Here is a 22,035-nt window from a genome sequence, read left to right as displayed (position 1 = left end):
TGCACCCATGCTGTTGTGGCATTTGGTGTGTACTGATTTCCTTCTAGCCCAGAATGTAGATTCATGCAGCAACAATGACAGTTGTGTCAATAATTACACATAGTAAGCCACCTCATCCATTTTGTCTGCATGGGGCTATTTTATTTAAGCACACTTTAATGGCAGATCCATAACACGTCACCATTAATGAATGAGAAGTCAAATGTCAAATATGATAGTGGGTGTAATGAACAAGAAAAAGGGATGATAGAACTGTAAATTTTGTGTTTTGTGGTCCAAATGCAGCCTGATTGTTTACCATGCTTACTATTACAGACTTTAAATTTTCACTTAAAATTAGGAAGCATGGATGGTGCTGTCTGTCTGTCGTTCAGCGAGTGTGTGTGTTACTATGTGTATGCATAATAGCTTAATAGTGATGAGAGCTTTTGCCATAACGCTCAACCTTAATGGTTTTAATAACACTAGAGCAGTTTTTCTTATAACTCTCATTCAATATCACAAACAGCCATTGGTTTAATTACTGATTAAAATTAAACAGGAAATACACTTAATTTATAGACATATGATGCAGTATGCTACTGTTGAAACACTAAAACTATCTGTTGCAATGACTTCAGTCTCACAGGTCAAGTATTTTTCTCAAAGGATCATCTCAAGGTAGAGAGACATGTCCCACTCCAAAGCCCAGCCATCATATTCCAAGAAGTTGAGAAAGTGAGAGAGGGGGTTGGATGAGACCCTGACATCTGTGGAGGTGGTATAAGACAGTGCTTCCCTACATCCCACCCATGAGACACTCAGATATGGTTACAAGTGTGTGTCTATGGAGGCTGGTCAAAAAGGTCCCTCATTAGTTTATAATGATATGCGGTTAGAAAATAGCAGCTCAGAAAATAATTATCTGCCACGTTTTCTCATTTTCCAAAAAGAAACCTCTTTCACTTATTGTTCAGAAATAATTAGGTATGTGAGCCCAGTAACAAAAATAGGTGTTCCCTTTTCCAGCTAGAACACTGAAGTTCAGAAATGAGTAAAAATACCCATTAATGTGAAATGGCAACCTGAACTGTGTAGCCTTGATGTTTAAAAAAAATATAGGAAAATCCACACTGAAACACATTAAATATGTTTATATTTGTGATGTCTTTATTGATTCTGGTCTTAATTTGTTAGAAGATTCTTTTCTCACTCACCAATTTCCAGAGACATTCAATATCATATTAATGAGAAATCCAACTTAGAAATAGTGGCATAAACGTTGGACCTTGAGTTCCAGAATGCAATGTAGTTATACAATATAGTTACTCCGAGTTATGACAGAGACTCGGCTCATCTAGTTAGCGATCTACCAGATGACGAGAATAATGGCATTGATGGTGGTATTAGCATGAAACTTGAAGCTTTGGAAGTTGATCTGAGCAGAGTATACAGATGAGGAGGTGAGAGAGGATGGACAGACAAAAGGACTAGAGTGCTACTGAGTCAATATCTTTAGCTAGAGATGAATTCTCACTGGTGCCAGTCTGCAGGTAGTCAAACAACATTGTAATGTAATGTAGGAAACCATTATGTAGAAAATAGACCAACTTGTTGATGACATAAAATAAATATTTTGGAGGTCACATATTGTTAAGCAAATCATTTTAAAGTTCTTTTTCAAACAGATCCAAATTTTACACATGAAACAACACTGCAATGATTTTTCCAACATAAAACTTTATATGCGTCACTCAGTTTTTTCATGAACATGAGCAATCTCATTTACAAATAATAAGTATATTCCAGAGATTATGTCTAGGTCATTCTGATCAAGGGGCAATAAAGTTCACCTTATTAGGAGAATCCCTGAGCATGTGAATCCCTGAGCATCTGTCTGCTAACAATTTAAGCAGAAGTCACACTGGATTTCCTCAGAGCTATTTTCTTCTGGTGTAAAAATCAGAAGACTATTGGCTTGTTGGGGCACTGTCATTTTGAAGTGAGATATCCATTTTCTTCCCCCTATCATTTCCTACAATAAACAATAATGACAAAATATAAAGGCATAGGTCTGATAACACCTTCCTTAATAATTAGAAGTTTATTTATTTTTGAGGAAAAAAAGATACACAAGGCTATGTTCTTGTTTTCTAGGTTTGTTTAACTAGATGAACTTAGTGTGAGGAAAAGTTAACCCCTACTAAAAGAAAATTACTTTTTTGTGTCCTCAGGCTTCTCCCATTGAAAAAATAAATTGATAAACAATACATTGATAAAAAATTAATAATAAATTGTATTAAAGTCTGACTGCTGCTTTAGATAAATGATAGGAAATTTTGGGGTGTTTTAAATTAGGTCTTACAGTCATACTGCTATAAAATCAAAACTGGTGGACTGAGTCAACATTATATCTATTGCTAAATAGTGAACATGATGGCTGACAAGCTCTGAGATGTATTGTACCTTTAGATCACACCCAGTCATCTGAATTTCTTACTGTCAACTATAAATCTTAATTATAGTCAGCAGTCTAACAAGTCTAAATAAATCTACTGTTCATGATGTAGTACACTACAAACACTACAATTGTGTGTTGCAACCACCTCAGTCTTACAAATCATGTTTTGACTTCAGAGAATATCTATGCTGGGCAAAACCTGTCTGTCTCCAGAACATTCTTCTTAAGCTCTTCCCTGGACAGAAGCTTCAGTTCCTCATCATATTCTTCCTCACTTTCAGGAAAGAAACTGAGAGAGAGGACAAAAAGGGAGAAAGAACAAGAGAGGGGGGGGGTGATTACTGTGGAGGCGGTATAAAATTGTACTTCCACACATCCTCCCAAGGAAGACTCAGATACAGTTACAACACGCCTATAGTTAAGTGTTTGTGGAGCCTGGTCTCAAAGATAGAGGTGGCAACATTAGTAACAAGAAAATCCTAGCAGGCAGAGAGCAAAAACTGAATTTTCCTTAGCATATGTCATTGGATGAGAAGGCCTGATGTAATGATAAAACTATTTTACTGCAATCTGCAGAAGTCTTTGAATTCATAAGCTACAAGCGGAGCCTATAAGCTTATCTTCTACAATTGTTATAAAATTAATCTAACCATTCTGATCTGGTCATTTCCCAATCTTCAACTTTCCAGTTTATTTGAACCTTTGCCCACTGTAGCAGCAGATTCCTGCTCTTGGCTGAAAGGAGCAGACCCCTATCTTCTGTTGTTGTAGCCCATCCCAATCAGACTGAGATGCTTTTCTGCTCACCATGGTTGTAAAGAGTTGTTATTTGAGTTACTGTAGTCATCCTGTCAGCTCAAACCAGTCTATATCGCTTTCAAATCCGAGACCCTGTGAGACTCAACAAAGTCACTTACTGATTTGGTATATATTTTGAAAAATATAACCATCTATTTTCAATATTTGGGGGCAGTTACAAACTTCTCCTGCAGTACTTCACAGGCTGTCTACCTATATACCTATGCTCTAAGTGTAGCTAGCTGGCTTTCAAACATATGAAATACAAAATACACAATTCTGATTGATTAATTATGTTTCCAGCCAATAACAAACTAAGGCGCACATTAGTTTGATGCTCAGGGAGACTGAATATGGAATTGTAATGATTCCTCTGACCTTTTGTGAACGTCAGTATTGAGCAGTTACTGCACAAAACAACATGCTAACATGACACATACATAATCAGCTGTGCTGTATGTGTTTTACATTAACCACCTACAAATAAGCATTTGCAACAGTTATAAGTATTTCAGGAGGAATTAAAACCAGAAATCAAGCCCTAGCTTCACCTCTGGTGGGAGTCCAGTCCAAAAAAAACCAAACAAACAGAACCCTACTGCTGAATAACAATATCTAACACTGATTATCATACCTGAGTGCAGGAGGTTGAATATCTGTATATGACAGCTTTCGTGGATTGAACTCAAATACAGCATGCTTGAAATACTTTTCGTCATCCTAGGATAATTGAAAAAAGCTGGTGTAAGAAAATAAATATTAGTGAAAATATTGAAATAAACATTGAGGATGATGACTGACTGACTGGCAGGTAATGTACTACATCATCTACACCTTCATTGTTTATGGAACTGTTTTGTTCCCCCCTCATTTTCTCCCTAATTTGGCCTGGTCCAACTCCCACCCACCACCTAGGTCTCCCCATCATATGACAGATACGAGACAGGGAGTGTGAAGGCTATCACTTGCTTTCTCTGAGACACATGAAGCCAAATCATTTTGAACTGATGCTCATGCTGTCTCACAGGGCAGTGGAACAAACTATCCATCCTCTTCCGCATCCATGAGCTCGCAGTCGCCCACAATTGGCTTGTGTCACTGTGACTAATAAGGGAGAGAGGGTTTGCTACCCCTGCCACCCGGGGAGTATGGCCAGTTTTGATCTCTTGGACTCTTGGCCATGAATGGCTGTGGCTTCATCGAGATTCCAGTGATGATAAGGTGAACACTTTTTTGCAGCACCATTTGAGCTATCTGATTTATTGCTATGTTATACACCACATTTTAAAAATAACTATAAATACAAATTTATTAAAGAAGAACCTCAAGAGACAGAATTATCTGTTCCAACATTCTAAAGTGATAATCTCTCTATAGGTGTTTTGGTAGATTTTTGGTGTAAGAAAATGACAGGGCTCTCACCCTATACTGTGTGTAAGAATGAAGAGTCAGTAACTGGGTAACTCTCTGCTCTATTTGTGCCAGCAGAGTAAGAATAGATGCAGTTCCACCATCCTCAGTCCAGTGTCTGCACAATTCAAAAGCAGAGGCATCCACTCCAGCCTGAACAGCCAAACTCTCTATACCTGCACACAGAAACAATGAGACTAATGCATAGCCAGTGTTCAGTTCATGACCATTTTATACATCAGGGGTGTCCAATCTTATCCACACAGGGCCAGTGTGGGTGCAGGTTTATATTCCAATCAAGCAGGAGCCACACCGGATTCCACCTGTTTAATCAGTTGACCTAGGCTTTCAATAGACTCATGTGTGGCCTCTGCCTGGTTGGAATGAAAACCTGCACCCACACCGGCCCTTTCTGGATAAGATTGGACACTCCTGTTATACATAAATATGTTGTGTAGGGAAGAGTTGGTACAACTGTAACATTCTTTTGGTTTGAGTTAAATTAATCAGCGATGGTTTAAATTATAGACTTCACACTTTCCACATAACATCATGTTTATATTTGCATCTTTTTTTTATGCTATTTATTTGCTGTGTCTTTTGAGTGTGTCTGCTGTCTGACATACAGAATATTGTTTACTGAGGTGTACATATGAAGGGAGGCAGTATCATTCTACAGCTACACCATCTTTTAGGCTATTGAAAAACAACTACTCATTAAACAACCCAAACTACATCTCTAATTGGGCACTTTCATCTAGTTCTGTTTCTACATAAAACAAATTCATGTCTGCATGGATAACAGGGGTAGGGGGATTCTTAATAAAGCAAATATATATAAAGATCCTTTGTGACTCTGTCTGAAAGAGTACACACTCTACCACTCTTCACCCTCATTCTTAAAGGAGCATCACAATAAGCTGCATCCACTAACCACAACCCACACTGTCATTATTTTTTACAATAGGGCAGCAGGTTCAGCATCGAGATGCTTTACATTATGGAGCACCTGGAGTGGAGTCTGGAGATGCACTACTTTATCTACTATCGTCACGCTTGAACCTATATGTTTTTTCCCACAATTTCATGTCTTTTGATAATTTGGTAATTTTCATCATTTCTCCTCTCATGTCCTCTAACCAGTCTGTTATCCATCACTCTTTAGTTCATGTCTCCTTCCTAATCCTCTTTTCCTCTCATCCTCTCTCTGTATTTTTCCTCTAACCATTTTGTCTACTCTGTTATCTTTGTCGCATCCTACTATCTCTCTATCTGACAATCATTGGGAAGCCTTTGATTGCACTTGGTTGTTACAGATTTTCTGAAGTGATATTTTAAGCATTTTCAAGTGTGGAGACAATAAGACTTATTCCAGTACACATGGCTTTGGTGAACAGTAACACACTGAACACACTTCATCATTATAAAAGCAACACTATTGTATCTACTGGAATAATTTATTGCTACTAATATCAAGAGTTGCATGGACTGGCCAATTACAAGTGACAATGTGTTTTGTACACCTAGGACCTGATTTATTATCATCCCAAATTACACATGCTGTATTTGCATTTGCAATCTGACAGTGTGTGTGTGCTGTTAGTGGGCATGTCTGGGTGATGTATAAAGAATAATTACATAAATTACATCACTTTTAAAGCAGAGGGAGGAAACCATATTTAAATAGGGTTGTTGAGCTAGCTGTGGCAAGTTTGGATCTAAAAGAGACTCCTTGATGAGTAACTGTGCCTCAAGTATAACACTAGTTAAAGTCTCTGTGGATGCCATCATCAGTCCTATCATTCTCAACATATGCCAATACCCCATGTGGCTGAAACTGATTGGTAAGAATAATAATAACTGCTATATGCTGGGATGATGGAATCAATCTGAGAATCATTCTCAGTGAATCCGTGTGGCCTGCTTCAGATTTATAGAGCTCTTCGAGTTCACCGTGAGACCTAGCACTTTATTGCTGGAGAGAATACAGTATTAGGCAGAACACGCACCATGGAGTTTAAGGGTAGGTGAGCTGGGGCCTGCTGATTTCCCACAGAAAGATATCAATATCCTTCAATATCAGTGTCCTTGCACTCAGGTATAACGAACTCTGTCGCAACAGATCCTGTGCAATGTTGTGGGTTGCATTCCACCATCCAACTTTACTCAGGCCGCTGCCATATTTAGAGTGGCTGCCAAGGCTAGTTTCAAGCCTGCCATAGGTACCTATGTGGGTATGAGACCCTTCCTCAGATGCTGCTGAGAAGTTGAAAATGTCTGCTTAGCTGCTAGGTGATTATTATCATGGAAGAAACTCCCAGATGTGGCTGTAGACATAGCATCATTTGCTCCTCTGATAAGGTGTGAGAAAGATGACCAATAACAGCCTTTAACTTTCATTTTCTAGCCCATTTAAGTTAACTGGCCGATGGACATAATGGTATAATGTTAAGAAGCAGGTTATCCATGAAAAGTACCTGTCATATGTTAAGGTGCTTTATGTCTAGGGGCAAGTTTGAAGCTGAGAGAAGTATTTTTAAGCATCAGCATGAACCCTGTTTGAATCCTGGTTTTCATTAAGAGATTAACTTTTCTGATTCAACAACATCCCCTCAACATGGCATTACAAAACTCTCACTAGATAACAGAATTCTGTGTACCTGCTCTGACTTGGATGAATTCCCGTTCTTTCATTCCTATATTTGTTAGCAGTGTTTCTGTGTCTTGGGTAACCTGCTGGCAGCTCAGCTTCAGCTCTCTCACTCGGTCTTGGAGACGACGCTCCTCTGCACTCTCCCTCTCCTCTTCTTGCTTCACACTTATCCTGAGCTTAGAAGGAAATGCAGAAACATGCGTGCTCTTTTTAATTACCCCACAGCTATACACATGGGACACTAGAGTTATCAAGAAGCTCCTTTCCTCTTCTTAAGGAGGAGTTCTTCAGTACTTCAGTATCCAGTCTTCTGTTGACCCCAGCAGCTACTACTCAGACACACATTCTGAGCAAAGAAATGCTACACTGGCTCTAAGCCATAACACCACTACAGGATAAATTTCTGACACAGTTATGACTTAAAGTTTACATTGAAAGTCACAGATGTGGGTGTCAAACAACACATTTGATTGACACCCACAACTGTATGCATTTGTGTTGAAAAAGCATCAATAGCATTTAATATCATATGATGGCAGCATTTATAGTGTACAATTTATAATTTATAATTTTCTTTAGAAAAACCTCATGCACATCTTTGGTCATCTCCTGTATCTGCCTGTTCTGCTCCAATGCATATTGGAAGAGAGCCAAGTTCAGATTCTCTCCTATTGTAGAGAAAAAGAGAGAAGAGCAAATAGTTTGGAGTCATCAACCAGTAGCAATATCATCAATATGGCTAGTGTGTACACTCATTTGTCACATATTCATTATTTATATATTTTGTCTCTCGGTTAAACAGTAACCGGTTCCAAATTAAGCAGGGCATACATCAGTACAGCATACTTAAAGAGTGAGGCTGTCTCTATTTCAAAGGAGTTAATGCTCCTTAATAAATGAAATTTATCCCTTTCCATCTGTTTGCGTCACAGAAATATCAAGATTAATGATATGTATGGCACATTAGACAGGCCTCCAAACAGTCCACTGCGTAATATGAACTTTTGTCCTTAATACAAATTAATTCAAGCATGCAGACACAGGCTAAGGGCTCTGGGTAATGGTGGTTGTTGGATGTATCCCTTTATTGGCAAGTGTGCTTCAGCTCAAGTTATTTTCACACTCAGCACACACTCACATGCGCACAAACTTTTGTATCACTATCTTTGTAAGGTATTCCTATTGACTAGCTAAAAAATTCTGTACAACTCTATACAGGGCAAGTGTACACTGCATTCACTAGTTTCTTGTTTTTGAAAAAATAAAAACAAAAAAAGTTCTTGAATATCTTCATAATATCTTGAATATCTTTCTTGTTTTTCATTTCATATTTATTTTTGAGGCTAAGAATTAATGACCCAGATGTGTATGAGCAGATACTGGATAGCAAGTACCAAGAAGTAGTGCCTGCTGTACTGCTAACATGCCATGTTCTGTGTACAAACATGTACTACTTTACAGCATTGACCAGCTACAGAACTTAGCTGCAGTCAGGAATTTGAGAACAATTGTTTGTGCAGAAGTGACAGCCTAATTATGACTAAATATAAATATCCTACTTCCTCAGCACTCTCTCGGCAGAGTGACACTTACCCTCCACGTAGGAGTCGTAGAGGAGCTGTGGGTTAAGGCCTGCAGGGGGCTGCTGGGATTGCTGCACCAGCTCTCTCAGTCTCTCCTGTTCATCAGCTCTGAGGCCCTGCAGTAGTGTGGAGCGCCTCCTGTGCTCTCTGAACCTCCTGCCTCTACTGGACCCCTCCAGATCCCCCAAAATCCCAGCTGCTGCTTCGCGGAACATCACACTCCCTAATGTGCAGCGCCTCCTGTTAGCTAAAAGGCAAGGAACAATGTAATGCTAAAAAGGTCACTGAGAAAAAGACAGGTAACTCTCATGAAAAGAGAAAAATGGATTTAACAGCACAAATGCTGGGCTAGAAATTGAGACATTAAATTCATTCTTGACTTTATACACTTTTGGTGTTCATAAAGGTGCTGTGCTGTGATTATACAGTTAAATATAATATATACAGTATATAAGAAATAAAACATACCATGGCATGCTGTCATAAACACCAAGCAATGGCATTGTGGTGTGATGCCAGCACCACCATAAAGTTATTTTCAATAACAGCACAACAGCACATACCATATTGTATTCCCCCTATACAGCTATTTGCTGTACAACAAAAATAGTGTATGGTGTTTTGAGGCATAGTGGGAGAGTGGCCAGAAGAAAGCCACTTCTGAGAAAGGCCATGTTAAAAAATCTGAGAGTTTTTGGAAACAAAATTTTGGTCTGATGAAACTAAAGTTGAGCATTTTTGTCTAAAGCCAAAGCAGAATATTTGGCACAAACCAAATGCAGTCCAACACCCAGGTAACACCATTCCTGAGATCAAGCAAGCTAGTGGTAGCATCATGCTCTAGGGTTGCTTTTCAGCAGGAGGAACTAGAAATCTTGTTGCCATCAAAGGCAAAATGGATGGAGCCTAATATAAGCAAACTGTTGAGGAGAACCTGTTCCAGTGAGCCAGACATCTGAATTTAGGGTGAAAATACAGTAAATGGTCTGCAGTTATACGACTTAAATAGACTTAAACGGTCTGCACTTATACAAAGGAATGGCTTGAACAAACAAAAAAAAAGGTTTATTTTGTGGAATGGCTGAGTCAAAGTCCTCAATTAAAGGTACAATAGGTAAGATTAGTAAAAAAAAAATTTAGTAAAAAAGGGTGAACGGGGGGGAAATTTGTCTGGAAATGAATTGATTTTTGTCACATTAATAAAGAACAGACATTTCTTTATAAGTGCTTATAAAGAACTGAAACCTCTTTATAAATATTTAGAAAGAAAAGACAGTCCATTAAAAATGTTCTATGTACTCTGTTCTTGTGAAGGAGTTGTGCACCAAGCAAGTGGCTACACTACTTGGCACATGGAAAGAAGACTACAAAGTCATGAAAGTGTATGAGAGAGTGTATGTCTCATGGGACTCACTTCTGGTACTACTCCCTACCTCCTAGGCAGCTGTGCGTCCTCAATGTGTCAGAAATGATCTGTCACCCCACTGTCATCTTAAATCACCTCGACTGACACCTTCTAGACTGGCTTATTAGGATTTCTTGAGCTCTCTTCTGCTCAGCCTCCTTGTTTTTCCTCTGACTTTACATCTGAGCTACATGGCTTAATCACCAAGCTCAAATCTCCAGCGCTACTATTGAAATAGAATTTAATCTCAGGTTCACTCTCTCTAATCCAGCTCATCAAAGGTGCTACATTACAGTGCTTGTAGCTTTCTTCTCTCCTGTAGTAAACAATGTAAAATACTGTGCCTTGCCTCCACACATGAAGTTTGTGGATTCATTTGGAATTATTACCATTGTAAAATGTGACATTTATTGATTTGACAGGTCTGATAATGCTTGTCCAAGAGTTACATTTACACAACAGAACTAAGCCTGATTATTGTGGCAGACAGAATTCCCCACATGGTTTAATTGAGCAGGAAGTCCAGAAAGCATCAGTCTCAAGGGAGATGGTGGCAATTCATAAAACATTAAGACATGTACTGAGCTCTCCTCACCCTCTCCCCAAATCCAGTTCAAGTGCGAGGTTTTGACAGTAAGAGGACATGACAGAGTGCTGCTGCACATTTCTGCATATAATTTCTGTGTACTAAACTCCAGTGAGGTATGAAGAACTACACTTATGCAGCTTCATCAGTGTATTTATTGCAAGCCTCATATTTTACAGAGCCAGGCATGTCATATGCACAATATTTCTTTTGTTTATACTAAATGTGTTGTGTGCAGTGTGCTTCATCTACTGATGTATTCAGGACACAAATAGATAAAGTGTAATGCACTTTTTTCCTTTGACCTCTACACATATATGTGACATACGCATGTTGATATATATATATATATAATATAGCATGCCTGTTGCTGTTAAGTATGCTCCTCACAGTAAAATTGTGATTGTGTATTCACTGGAGCAGCTGTAAATGCCTAAATGAATACATGTAAGAAAATACTATCATTTAGCAATTCAAATGCAATTTTATGTATCACAAAGAGAGAAAGAAAACAGCCCTAAAAGGGACAAATTTGCCCTAAAAAGACAAACAGCACTAATTACAGCTGTGATTAAGTTAAAACCTATTCATCTGGGATAGAATATTTTTGGGTGTGCAATTCATGTCCAATGTGCCATTGTCTCCCAACACACCTAAAAGCTTAAATTATCAGAACAGATATATGGGGAGACTGAATCAGACAGTCAGACAAATTTGAACTGGAATCATGTAACAGACTACATTAATTTAGTATAGTTTGATGTAATACATGCAAAGTTGAGAGACAGAAGAAAGAATATGCTTCATCTTTCATCTGCACGATGAAAAAGTGGATTGGCTGTAACATATGCATGCATATTTATACAGTATGTGTGTGTTAGTTATCACATAGTTTGTGCAGGTGTATGTACCTGATTTCCAAAATGCACTCTGAGGTGGTTCCACCACTCTGCTGGTTTGACAGTCTGAGCTCCGCCTTCTTCTCTGCCTTGCGCTTTGACTCCCTTTGCCCCGCCTCTCAATGATGTCGCTGATCTTCTCCATGGCAACCTCATATTCATTTAGCTTCACCTCATGGTCTACCTTCGGTTCTTGCTCATGTGCTTCTGAACACCGTGTCCCCCAAAACACACACACACACACAAACATACAGTGTCAGAAATAAACGGGATCCAATTTTGTTTTACAAAATCAACATTAGTTTTTCAGTGGATAAGAGGATTACCTCAGTAATTAAAGGAAAAAAAAAAAACTGTGCTGCTTTATTTTATATTTTAAAATCATCTCTATCTCTCTTTCGTCAGCTTTCTGTATGTAGCTTGTTGACCCAGAATAAAGAAATCCAGAAAGACAAGGTTTATACATAACGAGCTAGGCAGAAAAGCCTAGATGAGTTCTACTAGTCTCATATATTCACTAGTCACTGCTGTGGGGAGCTGGTGATTAATCAGAGTGGTGGAAACGCAGTACAGAGGAAGTCGGTAAAGAACTACTGGCTCAGTGTACTTCGTTAGTCCGAAAATATTTCACACTAGATGAAGTCAGCTCTACAGTCAACTGCACAATCTGTAAGATTATGCTTTTTTTATTTTCTTTTGCTTTAATGGAATATTATCACTTTCATATCACTTTTATGGTTCCCACTCCTGCCTGCTCCTGAAGGAATTCTGACCAATCCCTCATGCTTCCATGGTTATATATGTTGTAATTTAAATAAAAATAAAATTAGATTAAAATTTAAATGCATGGCATCCTCCACTGGAGTAAGGCCTCTCATCGAGCTATAAGGATGGCTCTGTTGATAGACATGAGCTCCCTCCTGTGCGCTCTCATTTCTGATTTCTGCCAGGTTGTACACGAGTGCATTTTAAATACCAGTATGGTGTTAAATAGTGTACTATGATACAAAGATGTATTATTTTGCATAGGTGTTGGGCTGTTTTATTTATACTCATCCTTTACAGTGTAGCCTAAAAAGCAGTGAAGCTGGAAATGAAATTTGTAGCCTGTCTATGGCCATTTATTACGTGTGGTTTGACGTGATCTTTGCTGCTGTTTATCAGCATTTCACTGCACTAATAAAAGAGACTAAATCAGTTTTTTACTTTAACTATAGAAAAGACTACTAGTTGACTACTTTATTTTAATTACTGGTCAACTACTAAAAATGTATTGTTGTGCAACTCCTAGTGTGTGTGTGTGTGTGTGTGTAATGAGTGTGCAGTGTGTGACCACCATTGAGCATAAGAATATGTATTATTATGTGAATATACATGTGTATGAGCACCTCTTTTCTTGGTAGTAACCTGGTAATACAGGTCAGGTTGTCTGACTTTGTTCTTCTCTTGTAGAAAACGCTCTGTTTTCTCCACATGGCTCACTCTTCTCTGGAGCTCCTGCACATCCACTGCATGATTGTTGCCCTCTGAGCACGTCTGCTCCAACACATGGAGCATCCGTGTCTTAGCATCCTCTCTGACATGTATGCATGCATACACAAACACACACACACACACACACACACAAAACCCAAACACAAATCTTTAGCTGACTTTTTCTAGTGAGGTGCTCTATTTTTCAATAGCTTGCTAGCAAATTGGTACCTATGTCAATTAGGTATAAGAAAGAAAGGAATAAAGAGCACATCACAGGGGAAAAGAATGAGATTTCCTTTTAATACCTGACTTCAATATTTTTCCTGGCTTGCTTCAACACTGTCGTTTTCTCTTGATGGGTCTCCTGCAGTACCTGAAGATTTAAATCGATCTGATAAATGAAATGTGTGGATTGTGAATTCACTACATCTATGAACTCTTTTGTGGACTTAAATAGACCAGTCGGCATTAAATAGTCAGTAGTAATCCTACACTGAAAAGTATACATGCTAAGACCTAACCAACTAACTAAACTGAATTTAATTTAACAAATTTACATGTCACAGAGCCAAAAATGTGGTGTTTCAATAATATGATGATGGACCAACTATTTTTTTCATAGGCTTTAAAAAAAAAAAAAGGTGTATTTTAAATTAATGCTCTGATGGTTGGAGGTATGGAGGTGCATCGGGTAGCGTTGCTGCCTCACCACACAACAGGTAGCAACCTGTGGTCAGGACTGAACCGGGGACCCTGGACCTCTGTTTCACATGTTCCACATGGGTTTCCACCACGTTCTCTGGTTTCCTCCCACCTCCCAAAAACATGTCAATAGGTGGATTAGCTATGCTCAATTGGCCCTGGGTATGAATGAGTGTGTGTGTGTGTGTGTGTGTGTGTGTGTGTGTGTGTGCATGATGCCTTTCAATGGACTGGTGCCCCATGCTGAGTGTTCGGATGTTAATTTAAAGTCCATTTCACAACAAACACATAGTTTTACAGTTGTTTTACTCACCTTCTCTAGCTTGTTGCGCATTTGAAGGAACTTAATTTTTTCTCCTCTCAAGGTTTCAATGTCCTGCCGGAGCTGGGTGTTAGTTGATACAAAGGTGCTGAACTTTTTGTTAACCTAGAAGAATCACAACACATCACTGCATTACAGTGAAATATGTTCCCAGAAAACTCTTTGAACTCTGCTCCATGCAGTATCTAACTGTGCAGCATTACACAAAGTTTGAACACAGAATTCTGAAAGAAATCGAAACACCTGATAAAACCTGGTGTGTAAACTTCACCTACTGGTGCTCTCTTGATAGAGCATAGGATTATCATGTTGCCTCTCCATCTCCAATATTATCCTGCTTTTCATACAGCTTGGAAGAGCAGGCACAGAGGACCACAGAAACCGAAATAGCTATCAGCAGATCAGTATTCTCTTGTTCTATTACTGAATGCACCACACTGTTTACTGTTTATTTCTACCTGATATTTTACTGGAGAATAGGAGGAACACATGATTCTGAATACTACACACTGTTCTGCAAGCTCTGACTGGTGCACAGAAACACACACTGCCAATCTGTGCCACATCATCTAAAAGTAAATTATAATTTGCATTTGTAAAATATAAGAACTATCTATACATATACCTGTGTGTGCCTACCCAGAAGTAATTCTCATTAGCACTGTATGCATGTAAAATAAACCATGGCTTAGAAAGAGCAGCTCATAGAAAGACGGTCAGGCGTACTGATCAGAAGGTCATGATTTTAAGCCTGAGCACCATCAAGCTGCCACTCTTGAGCAGGGCTCTTACTCATCTCTGCTCAAGGACCATATCATGGCTGATCCTGCACCCTGCATTCTCCCAGCTCACAAACAAGCTGGGATATGCAAAGACAAGAATTTCACTGTTTTTTATACACAAAAAGAAAATAAAGACTATCTTTCTGTTTTTTTCCCATGTTGAAACTGACCTAATTCAGGATGTCAACTAATTACCAGTTACAGTCCTTCTCGAATTCTACGGTGGCCGAGAATTGCAAAACAAAAAACACAACAACATTAACTCAAAACGGAAATCACGTGCTCGTTCCTGATTGGACACGGGGTATGACTATCAAAGTGAAAAGGCACTATGCTTTTTTCAATCTAATGTTATCTTAGCCTAGCGAAAACGCTTGAATGATTCAAGTTCTTTTCTTGTGTTTCACAAATTGAAATGTTTTGCCCTTACTGTGGCAAAAGCTTTGAAGCCGTTCCAAACGTCTCTGCGGTCAAGCCAGCCGCTCTTCTGAAACCACGGTTAATCTAGCCGCACGTGAAATTTTATAGGCGCGGCTTTTAGACACTTAGCGGTAATAGCGCCGAATTCGGAAAGCGCGCAACCGCGAACTCCTACACTACCAAAGCAAATTAACTTTCTACAAAACGACCGTTTTAAATAAATCAGTAACGAAAAAAAAATTAATAGCGCTTTCTGAATTACAAAGAAAGAGAAAAACGAACACAGAATGCCAGAAAGTCAAAAATCCTTTCACATGCAAAGCGTGAGAAATGCAGAGCTTAGATGAAATGTTTATTTTTGAGATCTAAGAGATCATTGAAAGTAAAAGGCTGTGGAAATGAGTAAGAGAGAGTAGAACTGCACCACCTGCGCAAGTTGACCTGTAAGGCGTTGTATTTTCCTGGTTGGATCTGCTTCAAAAGCTGAGGCTTTCCGTTCTTTCCCAATCTTCCTGTGCATCTCCTGTATCTGCTCAGAGCAAATATCACACATGTTAATTTGACATTTAAATGTGACATGAAAATGAACAATATGTATGTATACTTATATTATAAATTTTATATATACTAATACTGGGTGGGGCCTCCATTTGCTCTCAAAACAGCCTCAATTCTTCGTGGCATGGCTTCCACAAGATGCTGGAAACATTCCTTTGAGATTCTGGTCCATGCTGACATGATTGCTTCAAGCAATTCCTGCAGATTTTTTTTTATTGGGCCCAAAGTGTGCCAAGGAAACATACCCCACACCATTACACCACCTCCACCAGTTGACACAAGGCAGGTTGGGTTCATGGATCCATGCTGTTGGTGCCAAATTGTGCCAAATTCTGACTCTACCATCTGTGTGCCAGAGCAGAAATTGAGATTCATCAGAACAGGCTACGTTATTCCAGTCTTCAACTGTCCAGATTTGGTGAGCCTGTGGCTACTGCAGCCTCAGCTTTCTGTTCTTGGCTGACAGAAGTGGAACCCAATGTAGTCTTCTGCTGTTGTAGTCCATCTGCTTCAGGGTTCGACAAGTTGTACATTCTGAGATGCTTTTCTGCTCACCACAATTGTAGCAGTTTTATCTGAGTTACTGTAGCCTTTCTGTCAGCTCGTACCAGTCAAGTGAATGTATGCGAAATGTCCACTAAAGAAGTTAGTTCCTGTTACGACATGAATTTCTCATGTCAGAAAAATTACAGGAACAACTTTATCTAATTGTTATAAATTTTAACAACAACCTGTACACATACTCATTCATGCAATTATATGGGCCAGCAGATACGGGCCAGCGGCTTTGGGTAATGTTCACTTCAACCATCAGAATGGGGAAAAATGTGAGTTTCTATACACTCTTGTCTAGACTCTTGACTTCGACACATTAGTAGCAATTGCATTATTGTAAGCAAAGGATACTGAGCTGAAATAGGATTTGCACAATAATGAGAGTGTGAAAAGCACTGTCCATTCAGTGCAAACAGTGTCTGAATTGGAGAAAAGTATTCACGTGAGGCTGGACTGAAGCAGCCACATGTATCTGAAATGGCATAATAGCTAAGAAAGCAATTGACTGTCTTTGAAAACACTATCATCATCAGAGTTTGGGGCAAATACATTTGCCAATAACTCTGGGTTATAGTGATGTCCCTCATGATTGGCATCTATTACAACAAACAGGTTAAATGGCTATAACCTCTGTATTCAAATAACCTCTGTATCCTTTGATTTAATCAGTGAATATTGAGTGTAAGTGACTGATCAATCCAGCTTCTGCATTTATTTAAAATCATCTGTTTCTAATGTGTTTCCTGCAGAAAAGCGATTTTTCACTGTGAAACTCTTAAGATGTTTGAATTTTGAGGGGTTTAATGACCGTCTATTAAATTACACAGAGGTACATTAAATGTTTCTGAAACAACTATTCAATTAACAATTTCTTTTAATATACTAAGTGACAAACCCAGAACAAACCCATGTTTCATTACAAGATAAATAATAACATTAATAAACTTTAATAAATCCAAGTCAGTAGCTTACATAAGAACAGGGTACAGTTTAAAATCAAAAGCATTAAATTGCTATTAAATATAAAAGTACGCCCAGTAAAATGTATGTTGCTAGTGCATTCATGCAGTGTTTGTTCATATAAATCATATTACTAGTTTTTTATTTTAAATTATTATAAAAATAAATATTTTATAAAAGTGGGTCAATAAAAAAACACTTGTTATCTAGCACAATCAGTAAACTGGATGGATTACAAAAGCCAAATCTGAAATGGCTCTTGGCCAGAGAGCTAACTTCTCCTCAGCTGTGAGATTAGCAATAATGAACAATGGTTTTCCAATAAAGCCCAGATGCTGAGCAGAATGTATGAACTGAAATTGTGTGACCATGTCTCCAGTGGTGGCTGTAAAACTGTCAAGAGCTTTCAAATAGCCTTCTAGAACATTGTGATGGCTAGATGACTGGGACAGAGCGACTCCAAAACAGCAGGTCTTGTGGGCTGTTCCTGGTATGCAGTGGTTAGTACCTACCAAAAGTGGTGCAAGGAAGGACACCCGGTGAACCAGCGACAGGGTCATGTGCACCCAAGGCTCACAGAAATGCTACTGTAGCACAAATTGCTGAAAAAGTTTATGCTGGCTATGATAGAAAGGTGTCAAAACACACAGTAGCCGCAGAATGTTCAGAGTGTCCATACTAACCCCTGTCCACTGCTGAAAGTGCCTACAATGGGCACGTGAGCATCAGAGCTGGACCATGGAGCAATGGAAGAAAGTGGCCTGGTCTGATGAATCACACTTTCTTTTACATCATGTGGATGGCCGGGTACATGTGTATTACTTACCTGGGGAAGAGATGGCACCAGGTTGCACTATAGGAAGAAGGCAAGCTGGTGGAGGCAGTGTGATGGTCTAGGCAATGTTCTACTGGGAAACCTTGGGTCCTGGCATTCATGTGGATTTTACTCTGACATGTACCACCTACCTAAACATTGCTGCAGACCAAGTACACCCCCTTATGGCATCGATATTCCCTAATAGCAGTGGCCTCTTTCAGCAGGATAATGCACCCTGCCACACTGCAAAAATTTCTAAGGAATGGTTTGAGTTCAATGTGTTGACTTGGCCTCCCAATTTCCCAGATCTCAAACTGATCAAGTATCCGTGGGATCTGCTGCTAACGTTTTGGTGCCAGGTACCACAGCACACCATCAGAGGTCTTGTGGAGTCCATGCCTCAACAGGTCGAGCTATTTTGGTGGCACAAGGAGGCCCTACACAATATTAGACAGGTGGCTTTAATTCAGTGTAATTGCTTTGGTGAACATATTAGCTTTGAGCTTTCTCTCTCTCACTAGTCTCCAGATGACTGCGGTTGTCCTTGGAGGTTGTGGTCATGATGACTGTCATTTTGGTAAAAAAAAACTGCACCACTTGTAAAGGTTTTCTGAATACTCATTGCATGTGCTTTTCATTTCGTATTTTTATTTTTGATTTTCATAATTCTGTAGTATACTGACGTGTCTGTGAGTGCATGCACATCCCAGTGACCTTGAACTTTATTTTTGTCTAACACCGGCCACAAACCTCTCTCTGTAATCCATCAATGGTCTGTTTTTCTTGAATGATGTTTTCATCCACAATCTTACTGTGATGACGCAGATGATTAATGGAATGGCTTAAAAGCTCTTCCCTTCCTAGCACACATCTGATCCCCTCAAGCTCTGCCTGTAGGCCCCGTCTCTCTGCTTCCAGAGAACCAATCAGCTGGCTGTAAACAAGCAACAGAAATACACTTCCAAAACATCAAAAAAAATTTTCTAAATGTGCATTTATTTATTGATTTATTTATTGATGCAAAGCCATTTAGAGTTTAGAGCTACCTGCTAGAGCATCATTACCCACTTAAATGTACTTTGGTCTGGCTATTTTTAGGAAGTAGCATAGGCTATCGTAAAAACATGCATGTGACAGTGTTACTTTATTTGGAGATATTAATTGTTTCTATGTCAAGAATAGATTTGATCAGTTACTGAAAGGAAATGTTGCTTAGTCACCAATGGTAACAAACTATTTATTTTAGCCTTATATTCTTGGTCATTTCTTAAAGAGAGATTTAAATTGTCTGTGGTGGGCTGATTAATTACATTTGCCTCTCAAGACTAGCTTGATTCAGACCATTAAATAGATGGGGAAGATTGACGTAACTTGCTATACATTCTATGGAGTATCTATACAAATAAGGTGTTCAGACCTGATTATATCTAAATGTGGCATTCCCGGGACATGCTCCGGATCCACCACAACCCTGACAACGATAAAGCAGTTACTGAAGATGAATGAATAAATGAATAAATGAAGGATAGGAGAGAATGCGCTATGGGGACTACTGCTGATTCTGCCATGCCACAGGATTTTATGAAACAGATTTGGTTTAGGGATATAACTGCTTACAAATACATTATTCAGACTAAACAGATAATGTGTTCTAAACAGATACAAACACAGATACAAATATGAGGTGTATCAAGCAAAAATAATTAAATAATAGTTTAAAGCCACATCCACTTGATGTTTAAATCCAAATATAGATACAAATATTTGGAGCACTAAAGAGATATATACAGTACTGTGCAAAAGTCTTAGGCACCCTATTTTTTTTAGTACAAACTTTGTTATAGATTTTTATCTTATGCATCTAAGATATGCATTCTACATTATTGATTCAGTACAAAAACATTAGTTTTACAGGACAAAATTAAATGTTACAGAAAAATGTTTGTATGTCAGAAACTTAGTAAGCAAAACTTACCAGCTAATTTCCTTATAAAACTGCACAAATTGTACCTGAGACTGCTATTTTTTTTAAAAGCGAAGGATTGTCACACCAGATATTGACTTTTCATTTATTACTATTTACTGCTGTTTATAGTATTTCTTTTTTTTAATGTAGAAACATTTAGTTTCATTATTTTTGAAGGCATCTTTGCTCTCCAGCATTTCTTTGCATGTGCCTAAGACTTTTGCACAGTACTGCACATATACTAATAGTTGCACCCCTAATTTGGAGATTAGGAAGATAAAAAGGTATTTATCTATACTGCTAAAATGCTCAAGCATTAAAAGTGACATTGGTGCACTTTTGCTGACGTATGGTGTTTACTTTATACCTCACCCGTGCTTCACCAACTGACCCAGAACCAATTGCATTTTCTCAGCAAGTACACTTGAGTTGGAGGTCTTTTTGACTAAGGGTGAGGGCAAAGCTTCCAAAGAGCTTTCAGAGCTGTACTGTTCTTGCTTTGTTCCAGAAGTTGAGCTTTCACACAAAATCATTCGAACCGGGTGCAAAGAAGAGATGGGTAATGGAGGTGGCTAACCTCTGTTTGTGAATTGTTTTGTGTGCCTTTTTCTTTTGGGTATTCTTTTCCTTGATCAGTTGATGGACCATCTGCTGTAGAGAAAGTAGCTCCCTCTTTTCTAAAGCAAAACAAATACAGACAATATGTTTTAAGGTCCAGTTTGGGATTTTTTAATAGGAATTTAAAATATTTAGGCAAATAACTTACACACATACAGTATCTACAGAAATCAATGTTTATACTGTTATTAAACCACATAAGACAGACTTATTTAAAGTTTAAACATTTCAAATCCACTGCAGAACTAAAGATCAGCGAAGTGAGAAGAGTCAGGGAAGGTGAATTATAAAAATCATCTGTGTGAAGTAAAGGTTACCCTCATTACTGCTGAGTGCCTCCTTCTTGTTTCTCCTGCTTTTTACATGACTGCACTTTCTGTAACAACCTTAAAAACATATCAAACATTTTCATAATTTAAACTGGCACTGCTTAAAGCGTAAACCCGTTTCTTGAGATATTAATGAATTCCACAAGCCAGAGTTTGATGCCCTATTAAAGAGGGAATATTATCCACCCCTCCAAAAGCCGGAGGATTTAGTGAAGGGAACTGTGTCCTAATTAAGAAGCCTTTGATTAAAAGTGAGTGAATTTACTGAAAAACAACGGATTAGGGGATTATGGGTAATCTTGTTGCACTGCATATTCTGATAAACACATTCCTCTGAATTAGCATTAATAACAACCCTAACCAGGCTCAATTCTATTTAAGTTTTTTAAGGCATATAACCACGTCTTTCAAAATTAGAACACATGGAAGGATTTATTTACATGAAACACTTACACTGCATATAAGCAGAGGTTCTGATCTAGTTGCCCTTACCTGCTGTTGATGAAGTGCTCTCCATCCTCGTTTCACACTAATTCATGAGTCATACACTGTCCTGTGTGCTGTGCTTGCTTTCTTCCCTTCTGTGAGAGATGGCTCTTAACCTCTAAATATGTCTATGTCAAAAGCATCTCTCCAGTTGGTCTCTGTGTACTTAAAGAGCATTACAGAGACAAGACATGGACCCATAGATACAAGATAAGAATCAAGCATGAACAAGCCCAAGCTGATAAAAAGGGAGATTAACCGTTGTTAATA

At 38.6% G+C, this 22,035-nt stretch overlaps 1 protein-coding gene across 9 annotated transcripts; it reads right to left on the bottom strand.

The window, feature by feature from the left end:
- Positions 1–1,193: 1,193 nt before the first annotated feature.
- On the bottom strand, positions 1,194–21,971 carry LOC113544122 (outer dynein arm-docking complex subunit 1). Of its 9 annotated transcripts, none has more exons than XM_034302548.2 (16): positions 21,772–21,960; positions 21,268–21,336; positions 20,910–21,009; positions 19,117–19,300; positions 15,904–16,005; positions 14,266–14,379; positions 13,556–13,623; positions 13,163–13,350; positions 11,787–11,981; positions 8,895–9,131; positions 7,887–7,969; positions 7,309–7,477; positions 4,661–4,824; positions 3,873–3,958; positions 2,640–2,729; positions 1,203–2,014 (listed from the first exon to the last, which is right to left on the bottom strand). In XM_034302548.2, the coding sequence occupies exons 1-16, from the start codon at positions 21,794–21,796 to the stop codon at positions 2,008–2,010; spliced, it is 1,881 nt and encodes a 626-aa protein (XP_034158439.2). In that variant the 5' UTR covers positions 21,797–21,960; the 3' UTR covers positions 1,203–2,007. The 9 variants fall into 9 exon arrangements, 7 of the variants coding, with proteins under 7 accessions (XP_034158441.2, XP_034158444.2, XP_034158440.2 ...); XM_026942780.3 differs by having other exon boundaries at positions 2,597–2,729; positions 21,772–21,959; XM_026942772.3 differs by having other exon boundaries at positions 1,205–2,729; positions 21,772–21,958.
- Positions 21,972–22,035: the final 64 nt, after the last annotated feature.

This window comes from Pangasianodon hypophthalmus, chromosome 3, assembly GCF_027358585.1.
Source record: "Pangasianodon hypophthalmus isolate fPanHyp1 chromosome 3, fPanHyp1.pri, whole genome shotgun sequence".
NCBI classification, from domain to species: Eukaryota; Metazoa; Chordata; class Actinopteri; order Siluriformes; family Pangasiidae; genus Pangasianodon; species Pangasianodon hypophthalmus.
The sequence above is the reverse complement of the archived record's forward strand: the minus strand, read 5'-3'. Positions and strand labels throughout refer to the sequence as shown.